This window comes from Panthera tigris, chromosome B4, assembly GCF_018350195.1.
Source record: "Panthera tigris isolate Pti1 chromosome B4, P.tigris_Pti1_mat1.1, whole genome shotgun sequence".
NCBI classification, from domain to species: Eukaryota; Metazoa; Chordata; class Mammalia; order Carnivora; family Felidae; genus Panthera; species Panthera tigris.
In genome coordinates, this window is record NC_056666.1 from 28,561,498 (window position 1) to 28,580,635 (window position 19,138).

Genomic DNA, 19,138 nt, shown 5'->3' on the forward strand with positions numbered 1-19,138 from the left:
AATTCTGATTTCAAAAGAGAAAAAATGCTAATAATTCACATGACAATGGGTTTATATACTGATGATGAGGCTATCTTCCCTTGTGTAGATCGACTGCATAAGAATTATAGTAACAAGACTTAAAAGGTCAGACTATAATCTGTGGTGACAGAACATGATGAAGCTACATTCTGTGCTAATACTACAAGATAAAGCTAACTAGCCTAGGGCACATTAATTTTTCACACCAACAAATGTTGCAAATTATACTTTGTATCAATAGATAGTAATTACTCACAATTCATGGATTTTAGGCATTGAAAGAAATCCCAGGGCTCATGTACAGCCTGACCAGTCACTTTTACGGGTTAAAAAACTGAAGTGAGTTCTCAAAGCTAGAAGCATTGCTTTGCCTTTCACACTGATGTCTTTACTCCACTTAGAACTTATTTTTGTGTAGAGCATAAAAAAAGGTTCTAATTTCTTCTTAGATATCCAGTTGACCCAGTACCATTTATTTTAAAGCTTATTCTTCCTTATTTACAGTGCTAAATCTAGCATAAAGTGTCCAAAGGTATGTGTTCTTTATTCTGTTCCATAGATCTGCATATCTAGCCTGGTATGGATACCATGTTCTATTAATTAATACAGCTTTATAAAGTCTTGACATCTGAGAGAACAAGTCCTTCCACTTTCTTCTTCAAGAGTGTCTTACTTTTACCAAATTTATATTCCTGTATGAATTTTAGAACAAGCTTGTCAAGTCGCATGAGATTTTGAAGGAGGTTCAAAAATCTCAAATATATAAATTTATAAATCATTTGGAAGAACATATCTTTACATTATTGAATCTATTTTTTAAATTTTTTCTAAAATGTTTATTTTTGACAGAGAGAGAGAGAGAGACAGAGCATGAGTGGGGGAGGGACAGAGAGAGGGGGAAATACAGAATCAGAAGCAGGCCCCAGGCTCTGAGCTGTCAGCACAGAGCCCGATGCGGGGCTCGAACTCAAAGACCACGAGATCATGACCTGAGCCAAAGTCAGACACTCAACTGACTGAGCCACCCAGGCGCCCCTACATTATTGAATCTTTAAAATATTTTTTAATATTTATTTATTTTTGAGAGACAGAACGTGAGCAGGGGAAGACACAGAATCCGAAGCAGGCAGACACAGAATCCGAAGCAGGCTCCAGGCTCTGAGCTGTCAGCACAGAGCCCAATACGGGGCTCAAACTCAACCAGGAGATCATGACCTGAGCCAAAGTCAGATGCTTAACCGAATGGGCCACCTAGGCGCTCCACATTACTGAATCTTTCAATCCATGAACATATAATGAGATTTTCTCCCATGTCTCTCAGTCAAGTTTTACAATCTTCCCTGCAGGAGTCTTGTGCTTCTTTCTACATTTATTGTGCATATTTCTACAGTATCTTTTGCCACTTTGTAAACAGTATATATTTTAAATTTCATAGTTGATGTTACTCTCTTTTCACTTGGCTTATCCCCTGATCCTATAAGGCTTAAATGGAAAGGAAAAAAAAAAAAAAAAAAAAAACCCTTTTTCTCTCTGCAAGGCTCTCCTGGATCCCTACACTAGGTTAGCCCCTCCTTAATTGGTATTTTCATAGTAAGTTGTATATCCCTTACCATCATAAACCTCACCACATTCCACTGTATTAACTATTCAGTCATCTGTCTTCAGTAATCTTCTGTCTTTGGCTGTAAACTCCATACAGAAATGTGTAGCATGTGGTTGCATGCTGCTATATCTCCCCAGTGCATAAAGCACTCTCACGTTTATTAAATGAATGCAGCCATACTTGCTTTTCAAGGGATTGGGAACAGATTACAGTGACTAGAGCTGAAAGCCCATATTGGGTAGAGTAGAAAGAAGGTACATTTGAAAAGACAGACTGGGCTCGGGTTGTTGAATTTTAATGAGAGTCACAGAAGGTTTCTGAGCAGGAGAGGATTATAAAGTTAACATTAGGAAGTTTCATACAGCAATACTATTAGGAACATATTGGTGGGGGATGAGATGAAATAAGAAAAACTGGGAAGTGACTCTTATCTAACATATAAAGTCCTGATCAGGTTTCAGGAATAAATGGAAAGGAAGAGACAAGATTCAGAAATATACAATATTACAAACTGCAAAGGAAGTATATATATATATATACATATATATACGTATACGTATACACGTATACGTATACGTATACATATATATATATATACATATATATACGTATACGTATACGTATATACGTATACGTATATATATACATATATATATGTATATATATATACATATATATATGTATGTATATGAATGAATAACTGGCTACAAGAGGTAAAAAGAGGAGTAAGAGTTAATACTCAAGATTCCAAATCTGGTTGTTTTGAACTGAGTGCATCATAAAGACACTGGAGCTTAAAAGGATACTGGGAGACAATCAAATCCAACCTCCCTATTTTATAAGTGAAAAAAATGGATGCCCATAGAGGTAGAATACCTCAGTAAGATCAGAAATCTTATTTTTTCAATGGTTATTTATTTGTGTGTGTGTGTGTGTGTGTGTGTGTGTGTGTGAAAGAGAGAGAGAGAGAGAGAGAGAGAGAGAGTGAGAGAGAGAGAGAGAGAGAGAGAGAGTGAGAGAGAGTGAGAGAGAGTGAGAGAGAGAGAGAGAGAGAGAGTGAGAGAGAGAGAGAACACACCAGTGGGGGAGGTACAGAAAGAGAGGGGTACACACAGAATCCGAAGCAGGATCCAGGTTCCGAGTTGTCAGCACAGAGCCCAACACGGGGCATGAACTCATAGACCATGAGATCATGACCTAAGCTGAAGTTGGATGCTTAACTGACTGAGCCAACCAGGTGCCCCAAGATCACAAATCTTATTAATAATGAGGCTTCACCTACAGTCTCTGAAAGACTTCTCAGTCTTCACTAAAGCCCGTGATTCCCAATTTTTTTTCAGTCTTTGTTTAGTTTAAAACCATAACACACTTTCTTCAGTATTCACTTTTCTTTTTGTCACTGACCTATGATCCTTAATCAGGAACATGTCCCCATACAGTGTGGGTAAGAATATAGTCTGAAAAAGTAGCATCCCTATTTGTTTCTTCCTGCTCTTACTAACACAGCTGCAGGATACAAATTTGAGGTTCTTTTTGGTTATTATTGTTATATATATACATATACTCTATATTCTATATCTGCTGTGTGTGTGTGTGTGTGTGTGTGTGTGTGTGTGTGTGTAATATTACACACACACACACACGAGGAGACTTACCAGGAATGGGAGGGTACTGAACACCTCCATGATTAGGGGGGTGAGGGGAGGAACTAGAACGCCTAAGGGGTAGCTAGAGAGCTATCATGAGGAAAGAAAAGGTGCTCATGAAGAGACTATAGCTTTATTCATTTTATAACTGCCTAGGACCTGCCTCTACCAAATAGCACTATTCCCAATTCATCAATCATTGAATAAATACTATGCACTAGGAATGGTTTGTCCCTCTTCTTGAATGATTTCTTTTAGGACCAACCCTTCAATCTGAAAATTATTTAACATCCACTAATAGCAAATATTATAGAATTGAGAATGTTAAGTCTCCACGAGCCCTGGGGAATTGCTAAACTGACCACTGCCTTTCCCACCTGTTTTATCACATATAAGTTGGAAACTAGATATGCAACAGTCAATTAGAAAGCAGAAAAGAAAAACAGCTCTGAAGTAAAAACATTTACCTAAGTCAAACACATACCTGATTATTGATAGTACTACTAAGAACTTTAAACCAATCATTAATAACAGTGTCATTATCAGACTGAATTAGCAGTTCTGTTCCTTGACGGGTTTTCAGCTTTAGAGAAAAGGAAAAAAAAAAAAAGTACAGTTAGTGCTTTCAACCAAATAAATGAATGCACATGTGCGCACACACGCGCGCACACACACACACACATAATTATTAAAGAGAGAGTGAGAATCCCAAGCAGGCTCCATGCTCAGCCCAGAGCCTGATGCAGGGCTTGACCCCACAACCCTGGGATTGTGACCGGAGTTGAAATCAAGAGTCAGATGTTCATCTAAGCCACGTGTGTGTGTGTGTGTGTGTGCGCGCGCATGTGTGTGTGTGTGCGCGCGCATGTGTGTGTGTGTATTTTATTTTTTAAGATTTTAAGTCATCTCTACCCCCAACATGGGACTCAAACTCACAACCCTAAGATCAAGAGTCTCATGTTCCAGAAACTGAGCCGGCCAGGAGCCCCCAAATAAATGAATATATTTAAGCTAAAGTCTACAAGACCACCAGCAAAAGACGTTACATTAAGTGATAAAAGGTTAAAGTAATGCTGCATAGCAATAGAGTATTTTTTACTTTAATATAAAATAATCCCAGAGGAATTATTTTATAAAACATGAAATTTTTTTTCACAAAAAAATTCTCAACAAAATTCATTTTAATTTATGGTTTTTATGTTACAGGGAACACATACACATGTGCACAAGTAGGGGAGGGGCAGAGAGGGGAGAGAGGGGAGAGAGGGGGGAGAGAGAGAGAGAGAAAGAGAGAAAGAGAGAAAGAGAGAAAGAGAGAAAGAGAGAAAGAGAGAAAGAGAGAGAGAATCCCAAGCAGCCTCCATGCTCAGTGCAGAACCTGGTGCAGGACCCAATCCTACAACCTCAGGATCATGACCTGAGCTGAAATCAAGAATCAGACACTCTACTGACTGAGCCACCCAGGTGCCCCAAAACAAAATTCATTTGTAAAGAAATAAAATCTGTGATCTTTTTATGTAAATCTGAGGAACTTTTTTCTCTCCCCAGTTAAAAAATAAATGTAGGAAAAAATATATGAAAGAGTGAAATATTCATTATTTCCTATTTAATAGGCAAATAAATATAATGTCTTGGTATAAAGAGAAGGCACAGACAATAAATGTTACATCACTTTTGGAAAGAAACAGTACTAAATTAAGTGTCAAATCATGAACTACTCAAGTAAGGATACTATGTATTATTCTACATGAAGGCTACTGCCAGATTATGTGTAATCACTTTGCTTCAAAGTTTCTTCCACTTGACTAAGAAAAATTATGAGGTATTGGGAGAAAGCCTTCCTCCTATTTTGTGGTTAGTAACTGTTTATTTTTTTCCTTGAGGAACATATTGCATTGTTTCCCATACAACATTCTGAGACATATGCCTCAAATATAGTTACCAAAGTAATGTTTAAAAAAAAAGGTATTCCTCAATGATATTTAAGATATTAATTTGGGAAATACTGGATTGAAGAAAGTTAAACAAGATTCTCTCCTTCAAGATATTGCAGGGCTTTGATATTCCAGGGTACACTGATTTTCTAAGGAAAGAATAACAATATACACCATTGCCTGCATTTATTTGACCATGGATTCACTTTCACTCTAAATTACTTCTTAAAACTACAAGGTTAATTCAGTAAACACTGACTTCCTTTCTTGTACTACTTTCCCAGAGTCCATCAAGCCAGTCTACCAATACTGAATATTCACTGCACATGAGATACTGTCAGAAGTTCTTACTTCAAGAGAAGGAAAAATAGTCTCTCTGCTGAAAAAAATAATAATTATCTAGTGGGAAGCATAATTTACACATGATAGTAAACTAAGGCACACTCAATTAAATGCTATTTTAAAAGCATAGTAAAAAAGAAGCATCAGTGTTGTGGTCACATTTCTCATGGGTCTTGAAAGACAGGTAACATGTGATAAGCAGAGACTGCCATGGATACTAAGAGTAAAAATCATAGGAGCAGGAAAGCCTAGGTCTCACTTGGAAAACAGCAAATGCCTGGACAAGACAGGAAAGGACTGACACATGAGGCTCTAAAGGAAGGCTGGGATTGGGAAGACTGTTTGCAAAGACAGTCTGAAAAATTCCTCCAATCTCTGAATACACACCCTTCTGCAATGTGCCTTTACTGTTCCTCCATCAACAGGTGGGTTCTAGTTCCCCACAACCCTCAACACTCGGCTGGCTTTCGGACTTGCTTTAACCAACGGAATCCACTGATGTGTGACTCCTAACTCTAGGCCTCAGGAAGTCTTATATCTTCCACTCTTACCCTCTTGGAACCCTGACACGGCCCCATGAAGAAGCCTGGCGTAGCCTCCTGAAGAGTGAGAGAACCTGGAGAGAAAGAGGTCTAGCAGCTGGCACAACACCAGACATGTGAGTAGACTGCCCAGACGCAGTCAAGCCACTACTAAAGCCTCATGAATGGCCCCATGTGAGATCAGAAGAACCACTCAGCTCAGTAAAGGCCAAACCCAACTAAAAAAATGGTTCTTTTCTCCTAAGCTTCTAAATTCTAAGGTGGTCTGATATGCAGCAGTAATAACAGATACAGAATCATATATTACTGTGGGGGATTTTTAATGACAAAATGGAAAGGTTTCAACTTATTTTTCAATATTAGATTTGGTAGGTAAAGGAATCCACACCCTTTTTATTGTTGGTAGGGAAAGGCAAGACTGTGGAACAAAGGCTTGTAATATATAGTCTGAGACCCAATAATTTATGCAAGTGAAGCCCAGATCTTTATACCAGCTTTTTTCCCCTTAAATTATGACACCAAATTGATTTAAAGACCAACTTTGCCTTAATCAGTTGCACTAAAATATAGCTCAAAAGAACTCAAAAAAAAGAACACCCAATTACTATGGTTAAGAAGGTGAATTACAGGGGCGCCTGGGTGGTTCAGTCGGTTGAGTGTCCGACTTCGGCTCAGGTCATGATCTCGCAGTTTGTGGGTTCGAGTCCCGGGTCGGGCTCTGTGCTGACAGCTTGGAGCCTGAAGCCTGCTTCTGATTCTGTGTCTCCCTGTCTCTTTGCTCCTCCCCTGTTCTCTCTCTCAATCTCTCTCAAAAATAAACATTAAAAAAAATTTAAAGAAGGTGAATTATACTTAGAAAAAAATTGTATTACCTCAAATACATTCTTTTTGCTGGATTTGTCCTTTGAAGCCATCTCCACTGTCGCCCCCTTCAGGTCCACTGTGAACTCTGGCTTGGACTGATTACTCCCAAACTTCATTTTAGAAAAAAGGAAAAACCCTTGTGATATTCATGTACACGAGCGTATCAAAAACAATTTAGACCAATTTTATATTATGAACAATAAATCAAATAGGTGATTACCTCAAATTCTTGTCTTTATTATAAAATAACAATTCATACCTTAAAACTGAAATGTCTACAAGACATGAATATATCGTTCACAGAAAAGGAAATGGCTCGACTTGCATCTTAATAAGAAAAACACAAAATAAAGCCACACTAAAATCTTTTTTCACCCATCAGTGTAGAAAAAAAATTCTAAAAGTTAGATGAAAAACTATGTTTTGCATAGAGAAATAGGCCTTCATATGCAAGTACAGTACAAATTGGAACAATGCCTAGAGAGGGAAAATTGTAATACTTTATTTGGAAATTTACAAACGCATGTATCCTTTGGCTTGGAACTGAACCTAGACTATATAGGACTAGGTAAAATGATGTGTTCAAAAGGCAAGGCATTATTCTTACATATTTATAAATAATATCTGGCAGATATCAAGTTGTTTTCCACTCAATAAACATTCTATAAACTTGATTGTGCTTTCAAGAGTTATTTCCTTATTGACTATTTATGTTGTCAACAACTAACAGTAACTTATAAAAACAGAAAACTCTAAGCCTCATGTTCTTTTATTTAGCCTTTGTTAGAAATTATACCTGGAGCCAGATGCTATGAAGCCTCAGCAATTTAATAAAAAACTGTGAAAAGAATAGGAAGACAGCTGACATGAAAAGAAAAAGCACTTAGCTAGCTGTTAGATTTTGTTAACCAGATAAGGAAAAGATTAGCAAGCAGCAGAAAATTCATGTTAAATACAGACCTACTCTGCACCTTGTCATCATTAACTTAAATTTTTGTTTAGAAATTTAACTAAGAATAGACAACAGAACTAAGAACAGAAAATAGCATTCCCATTTATTGAAAGGTTTAGAGGTTTTAAATCTTTAAGGGCTATAATCTTAAGGCCAAAGATTTATTACAGAAGATTTCGTTTCTTAAAATATTTTCAAGTCAAATTATGTTTGTCATTGGAAATGGATATTACCCCAGCAACCTAGTGATATCTTAGTCACTGTTCATAACGTCAATAACTACTCAGTAGCTTCCCATTTAATGAATGGTTCAACTTCATCTGTTCCCTTTTACTTCATCTTTTCAGCTAGCAACGTGGACTTAAATAATGTACTTGTTATAACAAAACAACATTTAGGATATTATATGGCATTTATTAGTGGAATCAAAACAAAGCTTAGAGTGTTATATGGAATTTTTATTAGTGGAATCATAATAACAATCACAAAAATTTTGACTAATTTACAGAGTCTTGGCCTTAAGTGTCTTTGTCATTGTCATTCAAAAGACATTTAATTAACCATAGGAGCTACAATGGGCAAAGAGAACTTTCTGAGCAAAAATGATGATCTCAAAAGTTGTAAAACTTAAATGTACACGTTTAACTGAATGATAAAAATCCATGTACAAATTGTCATTACATGCCTGTAAATGGTTAGCTATAAACTAAGATACTTAGCTTAAATAACTAACCAAGTAAGATATAGCAACCAAATAACAAATACAATGACAGGACATGGAATGCTGGTAAAAGTACATTCAATGCGGTTGGCAAAATTTTGTGTTTGTTACTCATTCTTTTTCAAACTTTAGTCCCACTTTATCATACATCCCTCCAATAAATTCATGGCAAAGAAAATGGAATAATTGTGGCAAGGGGCATGCAACAAGAACACATACAGTGACAGCCGAAACAGGATCAGATTTTACATATGCAGGCCGACGACTGACAGAATTTTTCCAAGAAGAAAGCAGCGAAAGCAAGAGCTCAGAGACAGAGCCCTGTTGGCAGAATGACTTGATGGAAAAAGGGAAGAAAGTGATGATGTCATAATAATGCACAACGGCAAAATGACACATAAGAGAAAAGCATATGGAAACAAATGGGACAAAAATACAATTCCACAAGCAGACACAACACAAAGCTTAGCTTCCAAATATTTTGCAAAGGCCCTAGCATTTATATCTCAGAATTATTTTCTGATTCTGTTACTATGTAAGTTCATGCTTTATTTTTAACATGAATGCTTTATAGAAATTACATTAAACAGAAATTACATTAAACATTACACTAAGCATTTATATCCCAGAATTATTTTCTGACTCTGTTACTATGTAAGTTCATGCTTTATTTTTAAGGTGAATGCTTTATAGAAATTACATTAAACAGAAATTACATTAAACATCTTCGTCTGTATTCACAACAGAAGACCTGAAGGGTCACAGACGGGAGTCACATCTGGCCCACCACCATCTTACCCAGCAGCCCCTGAATCTGGGAGCTTCCTCCTTGCAACCTGCTGGGCAATGTCCCCCAGTGGCCCTACCATCCAGTTTGCCTTCTCTTCCTTTAGGACAAGTGGTTCTCAACCACAGGCAATTCTGTCCCCCAGGGGACATCTGGCAATGTCTGGAGACATTTGTGGTTGTCACACCTGGAGGTGAGGATGCTACTATCTTCTGCTAAATACCACAAAATTTACAGGAGAGCCCCCACAACAAAGAATTATCTGCCCCCCCAAAATGACAATTTTTAGATATTTAAAAGCACATATAAATAAATTTGAATAATTACTAATATTTGTGGGGTGATTTTTATAATACTCAAGGAATATGATGAATGATATCCCGAAAGGTAGCACAATACATGTCATGTCACATTATAACTGTGTACTTGTCAGTCTTCCCCATTATAGTGTAAGTCATGAGGATAAAGACCATGTTACTTACTCGTAACTCCCCAAACTTAACACAATGCCCAGAACAAAATACAAGTATAATTTATGTTAATGATATCACAATCCAGTGGATAACTAATTATACAGAAAACAACTGGAATATATCCTAAAGGGGAAAGAAAGGCTCACTGGATCATGTACCACCTATGTAAAATTTATCTTATATAGTGGAGTTGCATGGTGCATATGTATGTTTTGTTTACTTAATATTAACTATCCATGGAACCAAAAATAAATGCTAAGTATGAATTAATTAAAACAAAAAACAATTTCAAATAGTGTGAGTGATTTTGCTCAACCTTCAATCAATGAGTATATGCCCTGGAGTGAGCATAAGATTTGAACCTGCTCTTTTTTCAAGTAGATCTAGGTATAGGTTTTTGCACTAATTGTGAAACTAATTTTTAAAGAACCAACTGGACTGGGGACCAACTAGCCCCTTAACATAAACCAAGTGGAGGGCAAGCAATCTTCCAACATCAAAGGCAGAAAATATCTCTGCTAGAGACCAACTTCTAACTAACACCTTTCTAAGAGATACTCAAGGACATTTTCACTACAAGTGATTTTTGTCTTTTTGGCTTATATCTAGCCTTAGAATCATCCTCAGGTAAGGTGTGATTTCATTATATAAACAGGATACATTTTACCTACAATAGATCTACTCGGTGACTGAGCAGAGAAACAAAGCTGTGATTTTTTCAAATCCTTTTTAACAATCCTAATTACAGAGTTAATTAAGAAGCCTTTCACATATTTCACCAATTTTTTAATATTTATGAATGTTGTATGTGCCAAAATATATTGTACACACTCATATACTTTTTATTTGAATCATCTTGACTTGCTTTTACTTAGCCCATTTAAATTAGTTTTCATTCACTTCATAAATGTTACATATGGAAAGAAAGTCTGATTTTTAAATTTGCCATAAAATAAAAATTAAGAATTAACTGCAAATCCAAGCATTTTATCATCTCACATCTGTTTAGTTTTATTTAATTATACCAATTTGAAATGATTACAATATATTCTATAATTCAAAATACATTAATAAAATTTCATTTAAAGGCAGTAGTTCAAATAGTGAATCCCTAAACTTAAAAATTAATTAAGAATTCTACAGTTTCAAAATTGGCTGGCTCACTGAATTTTACACTGTTTCCGTTATTGCCACATGGTAATACAGTAACACAACTTTAGCTGATGAACAAAAATACCTCACATCCTTTGTCAAGATTAGATTTAATTATGAGTTCTGAATTATGTAAGATCTTCAAGAGTGAAAACCTTAAGTAAAATGCAACCAGCCTGTACTGATGATCATGAGCTGAGGTATTCACTTAACATCTTTAAATTTAAAAAAGTTTTCATTTTCTTTAAATAACATACAAATCTGCCTAGCTAAATGACACCTCTTACCACAATGTTCTCTACTTTATCTGCACATAACACAACCTCCAATCTTTAAGTATCAGAAATTATCAAACAACCATTACTCGGCTTTCTTTAGGTACTTTTTTATTACTTATTAATCTCTAATTGCTTCTCCATTCCTCTTCTTGCATTCATTTCCTGCACTCGATTTCAAAGAAAGCTTGAGCCACAAGCAGGAAGAAGAATTGCATAACCCTCTAGAAATGCATTAGCACAAACAAAAAGTACCATATGCTTTACCTCAGAGAAAAAAAGGAGAAACACATAATTATCCATTTAAGATAAATTTCAATCTTTAAATATGGAAAGCAGATCACAGGTCTGTTCCACCATTCTGGTTAAACAATGAAGCAAACCAAAAAACTGGTGAACAAAACAGAAGAAACATTCTAGAATGTTCATATTAGTGCCCAATCCAGAGGATTTTGGGGTCGTTGCCATATCAGAGTTCTAACATGTTCTATGCATTCCTGGTTCTGAGCAATATGTTAAATGGCTGCATTATAAATGTAAATGAGTAGAATTTGCTTGAATTTTATAAATGGATTTCTTTTTTTTATCAAACATAAGGTCCATAAGTCCTGTTAATTTTAAAGCAACAGTAAATATAAGAAAATACTGGTTAAGGTAGGATATAGAGCAGACTAAAGACATTAGATTGATTTCATTTTAAATTTTATTTAAGCTTGACTTTTCAAATTCAATTACCAAAAATTTTTGGAAATATTCTGAGGGTGGACTTTGGAGACAAAATGCCACCTAGTTCTGCCACTTAGTAGCTAGCTATATGACCTTCAGCAAGCTCCTTAACTGTTTCACACCTCATTTTCTCATCTACAACAGGGGAAGAGGGGATGATAAACAGTAGCTATCTCAGACTTAAAAGGGTAATAATATATGCATAATCTTCTGCCCTTAAAGGAGTACCTGATACATATTAAGCATTCAAAAAGTGTTAACTATTATGTCACAAACTGTAATTTTTAATATTTCTATTACAAATTAACTGAGGGGTAATAATAGCAAACACTCAGATATACAAAAAACCTCAAAAATCCCACAAGTAATGGGACATTTACTTATTCTTCTAAATGCTGGCTGACATACACAGATATGTAATCACTGACTAGTAATCCAAGGATCAGATCACAATTCAAGGTGGGGCTTGACACATTACTGTTTATTTTCTGAGTAAACATCTGAACTGGCAAAACCACAAAGCATAAGAAAGTTTTTACAGGTTTTGGAAGGAAGTTTTACCTGCTTTTTGGAAGTTTTACACCACTTTGCTTTTTACAAAAGACCTACATCAGTACCTGTTTTTGTTAACCAAAACAAATCTGATGAGTATTTGCACTTTCATTAAAAAAGGTGAAGAGGGGGGCGCCTGGGTGGCTCGGTCGGTTAAGCGTCCGACTTCAGCTCAGGTCATGATCTCACGGCCCGTGAGTTCGAGCCCCGCGTCGGGCTCTGTGCTGACCACTCAGAGCCTGCGGCCTGTTTCAGATTCTGTGTCTCCCTCTCTCTCTGCCCCTCCCCTGTTCATGCTCTCTGTCTCAAAAATAAATAAACGTTGAAAAAAAAAAAAAAGGTGAAGAGTGAAAATAGCGTTGGACATTTGTTGTCAGTGAGCAATTGTGGAGACAAACTCACACCCCAAGCTCCCTCTCAGGGACCCACACTAGCACCTGAGCATCAATCCACCATGGTTTTGACTGTGTAAGCATCTGTGCTTTAGCTCGTTTGTGCATCCATTAGCAAGATATTTCCTAAGGTATCAGAAAAGCCTAAAAGAGGGATGGGGGGTGGGTGGGGGGAGGGATGAAAATGCTCAAAAATTTTTCTATATAAATTGATGGTAATTGCTTCTTTGCTTTATGAAGTTTCATTGGAATGCTCTGCTTTCGGACAACCTATAACATCCTGGAGATGAATAAAGAGATATATTTTGTTCTATTATGTCCAAGTAATAAGCTGCCCTTTCAGTCCAATGGATACAACAGACTTTGATGATTTAAATAATACAACTTATCAGACTTCTAATTAGCCCTCTTGTTATGAGTCAAAATGCATCTTTTTAAAAATTTCATTTACTTTTATTTGCATACCAGCTGTAGCTAGAAGGACTTTGAAATACTACATGAAATTCAGGTAAAATACCTTCCACAAAATTTAAATGTATAAAGCCCTCAAAGAGAAGAAATACTTACCCAACTTGTGCTGCTTCCTTGAGTTTTGGTAAAGAGTAAAGATGAACCTTGCAACACGGCCCAAGAAGACAACCAGTTCTTTCTGTAATTATAAATATGACCAACTAAAACTTTGCTACTTAGTTTTTCCAACTGCATTTAAAATATTAAAACCTACTTAACAATGTTTTCCACAATGTATACTCATTATTGACATTCTAATTGTATTTACTGAGGATATAATGCCCCAAATAAATGAAGCTAATAGAGATAGAAGTTATCAGAATAACTATATACCTAATTAAGTTCTCATGGACTAATCCAGCACACCTGTGATCAAGGGTATGAATTTATTTTGAAGTAACACGAACTGAACCCTTTATTTGGCAAGAATTACCCATGATTAAAAATTAGGCAAACATGACCCCTTCACCTAATTCTTTATAGATACATATTGTTTTATATTTCTTAGTATTCTCCCTTCCCCTAATAAGGCTACACAATGTAAGTGATAGATACTAGGTACATTACAAGTATACAATAAATTACATACTCATTGATCAATGAGGTTACTAAGATGAGGGTTTTTTTTAATTGTCCTAAATTAGAAAATTAACACATATATAAAACTCTAAATATAAAATGCATGAAGAAAAAAATGTATAAAGAGAAAAGTCCCTATTTCTTCTCCTTCAACCCACATTCCAAAGACAAGCAATATTTACCTTATAAGGAAATTCAACTGCTGGCAGGCTAAAATGAATGTCAAATAGGTCTACTACAGAAATTTATGAAGGCCTACCTTACTGCCAAACATACTGACGGTTTTGTGAAAATTCTATGGGTACTAAAAAGATTTATTTTCCTTTTTCAGAATGCAGAACTCAATACATATCAATTAGACCTACTTTATTAGTTTTTATGTATACTTGAACTTCATGGATTAAAAGTAAAATAAAGTTTACTACTACTAAGTTTCTATCTCATTTTCCTTTTATTTCCTGGTGTTTTTGTTTATGGTAGTTAATGCTACTTACTTGGTGAATGGCTATTCCTAATGATTAGATCTTTATTGTGGATTTATCCACAGTTTTTATCATCTTAAGTCCCCATCTTTGCGATGCTTAATGCTTTCCTTCCCCCTGCCCCCCTCCGAAATGAACATGTCTGCTATTAAAAGCCCTATTCTTGCTTTACTTTTTGTATCTTGGACATGCCCTTTTTTTTTTTTTTTAACTCTTCTGAATCATTTTTCAGGTATCTCTTTTATATATAATATTTAGGTGGGTTTTGTTTTGTGCTTCATCTATCTTTTTCTTTTAATAGAGGAGTATAGACATTGACATATGTTTAGTCCTTGTGTCATCTTTTTGCTATATTTTCATTTCATTTTATTATTTTGTTTTGTGTGGATTTCTTAAGATATTTTGAAGAGATTTATTTTTATTTGTAAATTTATTTTATACTCAATCTTCTATTTCTAGAGAGATCATCTACTGATTCCCTCCTCTGAAAAATGCTAAAATTAGTGTATTTCTACTTTAAATAAACTTTTTGAATTTAGTTTTCAAAATTAGAAAAACTATAGAACTAGTAAACATATTAAGAATATTGAATATTAAATAGTGAATTAACAATAGTTGTCTCAAAGACTGAAGCACTCGTGGGACTGAGCTGCAAGCGGAATTAGTCACAATTTTTTTCCCCAGGAAATTTTTCCTGGAAAAAAACAACAAAAACAAGACTGATGATCATACTATGGTTATTTAGTCTTGAGCATTTGGCAGGTAGACATTATCTCAAAAATAAATGAAGTGAGCGTGTCATTTAAATGACAGTATTTGTTGACAATAAAAAATTAAAGCTTTCAAAGGGTAAGTAGAATTTGGGAAAACCTGGCATACCCACCACTGTGATGTGGACAATTTTCCAATCCTTAATGATTTTTCTGATGATGTTACAGATTTGTGATTCTTTGATATAAAATATGTCAACATTTGAAAAAATCAGCAAACTTTAGTGAACCAGTATTTTCCAAATGATCCACAAGATGCTACAAAATTGTGCATGGGTAAAGACTCATTCAAAGTGCAATACAGACCGATGGACTTTGACGTGACTAAGTAGGAAAGTTCACTAACTGCAACTAACACTTGTGGAGTTATGGTGTAGCAGAGAAATATGTGCAATAACCTAAGAATATTAAACTACTCCTCCCTTTGCCAGCTTTATATATGAAAGAGAGGATTCTCTTCATATACTTCAGCCAAAACAATGTGTCACAGCAGACTGACTGCCAGCATAGATGAGAATCCAGCTGTTTTCCATCAAATCAAATTTCAAAGATTTGCAAAAATGTAGAACAATGCCACACCTCTCAGGGAAATTTTTTGTGTTGGAAAATGCAGGTATTTTCCTTCATAAAAATGTGTAATTGTGTTATCTGTGTTAGCAGATAATGGGTTATAGTTTTAAGAGTTGCAATACTTAAAATTTCTTAGTTTTAATTTCTTAAAGTAAATAGCTATAGCTATAAACTACATAGACAAAAGTTCTTTGCAGTATTCAGTAATTTTTAAGAGTTTAAAGGGGTTCTCAGATCAAAATGTTTGAGAACCCTGGATATACACAAAAGTAAAAAAACTATTTTGTTCAACTCCACACAAATAAATCTGAAGATGAAATGGATGATTTTCTTAGAAAACATAAATCACCAAAAGTATTCCAAAAGAAGTCGAAAATCTAAAAGACTACCACAGGAAAAACAAAAACAGAGAAAGTGGCCAAAGAACTATCTGCACTACACATGCCCAAAAGGGAGAAAAGGAAAAATAAAGACCCCATTCACAAGTGACTCCACCCAAAGAACAGATGAAGGAACAAATAATTGCAGTATTTGTAAAGCTATTTCAGACCACTTAAAAGAAAAACTTCCAAGTACTAAAATGGGACAAAGACAGTTCAGTTAAAGCAAATCTTAAAAACTCAACTATATGTAAATTTTAAACTCTTCTTTACACAACAGACTGATCTCTGTTGACTATAAAATCACAGCATTTTAGCAGTTTTTAAAAACTGGGGAAAATCCAACTTAGCTTATAGAGTTAATTTCCTTGATTCATTAGGAGTTACTACACATTAACCAAAAAAGCCAGCAACCCAATAGATAAGCAGACAAAGGGGATGAACTAGCAATTCAACAACAACAAAAAGACCTACAAGTGGCTTATGATATTCTACCACATTAAAAATAATACAAATTAAAAATATCGTTTTCTCTCTAATCTCTATTAGCAAATATCAAAAAAGTGGGCAATATATTGAATTGGCAAAGGTACAGAGAAATCCACTGCTATTAGAGGTATGAACCGATTCAGTGCCATAGAGCATAACTTGGAACACTATCAAAATGACTACTGCATATGGCTTAGCAAGTCCACTTTTGTAATTTATTCTACAAGTATATTTACATACTTGCAAAATGAACTATGTAAGATGTAATGTATGTGTAATACTGTTTGCAATAGCAAAAAAAAAATGTAATCATTCTAAATGTCTACCAGTAGACAAGGCCTATTTACCTACCTGCAAATAATGGTTAAATAAACTAGGGTACAGCCACACAATATTGCAGCAGTTAAAACCAATGGGCAGCTCTACATGAACGAAACAGAACCATCTCCAAAATAAACTCTTCAAAGACTGTTTAAAAAATTAATCTATGCATATACAGATGTATATATCTTCTAACTCTGGAAGAAAACACTATTTCTCATTAGACTTAACTAGTTGCCTCTAGGGAAGGGAACTCATAGATGGATGACTGACTTTTGGCTAAATATTATGCATATCTTTGTTTTTTACCATGTGCACTTACTACTTACTGAAAAAAATGTTTAAATAAAGCTAATGCTTGATCAGAATCCTCTGCTTTATCACCTCTGAATCTAGTACCACCTTTAAAAATGCCAAGACAAAGGGAGATTTTCATACATTTCATGACAATCCTACATACATTATATTAGAAAATACATTATTTGAAATTCTTATGAACCTTTTAATCATTTCTACTATAACTATATTCATAGCTTTTAATTTCAATCAAATAATACATGTCAGAATATTAATGATTTTTATACTTACCGAACCTTTTTCCCATTTTCAGTAATTTTTGTTACGTTTAATAATCCGTATTTTTCTTGACCCTATGTAACAGAGTAATACCATTTACACATCACTCATCTAGACAGTAAAATCTAAATTCTTATATATGATTAAGACAAAATGATCTGGTACTCTAAAAATCAGCTTAAAAAAAGATTAGTCAGTATGTAATATGCTTAGTTCTAAAGTATGTTAGGAATACAATTTCCTAGTACTTCCGTAAGGTTATTTTCGGTAACTTTACAATTAAACCTTTCTTCTTCTCAAGTCACAGCGGCCATAAAGTACTTTGCTGTCAAATTAGGTTTCCACATGAACACTACTAGTCAGTATTGGGAAAATGATTTATGACTTCCTATTGAAAGAAAGTAATACAATGCTATAATGATAAATACTACAAAAAGAAATTATTTGCTTTGTATTATTTTACAGCAGTACTGCCTGAAAATTAGTTAAGATACTAACCTCCTTTGTCAGAATGTAAAAATAACTAAATAAAACAAATGCAGTAACTGTATTAATAAATTACTCAAAAGTCAATGTTTCTATGCATAGAACTGGCCTTAATGTGGCATTAAAAAATTCAGTATGTGCTTCATTAAACATACTATCAGATGGTAAGTTGGGCTCTGGACAAACCAGATATAGTAGTTAGCTGATGTCAAATAGTGACACAGCTTTATCATCAAACCCCTTGAAGGCAAAACCACTTTGCTGAAGTTAAATTTGATCTTAAAATTCTTCCAGGTGGAAGAAAGGAAACACTTTCTCATTGCTTAGTTTCCAATATTCAACTGAATTTAATCTACATGAGTTGATGTCTATAGCAATCATCCAAATTAGTAAGCACTGTATGTATATGACAGAACAATTTTACTTCAACCAAAACACACACACACATACACACCGAAGAAAAAATATTCCCAATTCAGAATTTATTTCTACTTAATTTATCCCTCAGCTATTTTCTCAATGTATTTCCATTTGAAAAAGATAAATCTTTCTTGTATGAGAGATAAACATAATGTGGACTGTTTTCTCAATAATGTCTAAAAAATAATGTTTGAAAGTTTTGCCTACTCTGCCAAAAATTCTCATCTATAGACAAAGCTGATAAAGTATTAATGTTCATCATTTGTGGTATAATGAAGACTCGGGAAATACCATATGAAGTTTTACTGTAATTTTTTCATGAAACACAGGTTAGATCTCCTTAGACATGCAAGCCTGATACTTCTAACAGTTCTCTATTGCCTCTTAACAAAAACATCAATTACACAATTTTAAGTATGCACATTTATGTAAGAATATTCCCAACTTACTATCAGGAGCAGGGAGGGGGGAAAAAAACCCTTTCAATGATACAGGAACTAAGTAACAACAACTGCCAGGAGGGCACTGCTTATGTGAGCTAGGGGACACAGGAATTGGAAGAACAGAGGAGAG

The 19,138-nt window shown here is 34.9% G+C and overlaps 1 protein-coding gene across 4 annotated transcripts in view; it reads right to left on the reverse strand.

The window, feature by feature from the left end:
* The window catches only part of ARHGAP12 (Rho GTPase activating protein 12), a 120,435-nt gene that overhangs the window by 8,783 nt on the left and 92,514 nt on the right, over positions 1-19,138 (reverse strand). For 3 of the 4 annotated variants that reach the window (XM_042991339.1, XM_042991336.1, XM_042991337.1), the window contains 4 exons: positions 17,672-17,733; positions 13,550-13,631; positions 6,961-7,062; positions 3,755-3,853 (listed from right to left, as the gene is read on the reverse strand). In XM_042991339.1, the coding sequence (XP_042847273.1) occupies positions 3,755-3,853; positions 6,961-7,062; positions 13,550-13,631; positions 17,672-17,733 (345 nt within the window). The remainder of the gene's footprint in view (positions 1-3,754; positions 3,854-6,960; positions 7,063-13,549; positions 13,632-17,671; positions 17,734-19,138) is intronic. The other variant, XM_042991338.1, reaches the window with a different exon arrangement.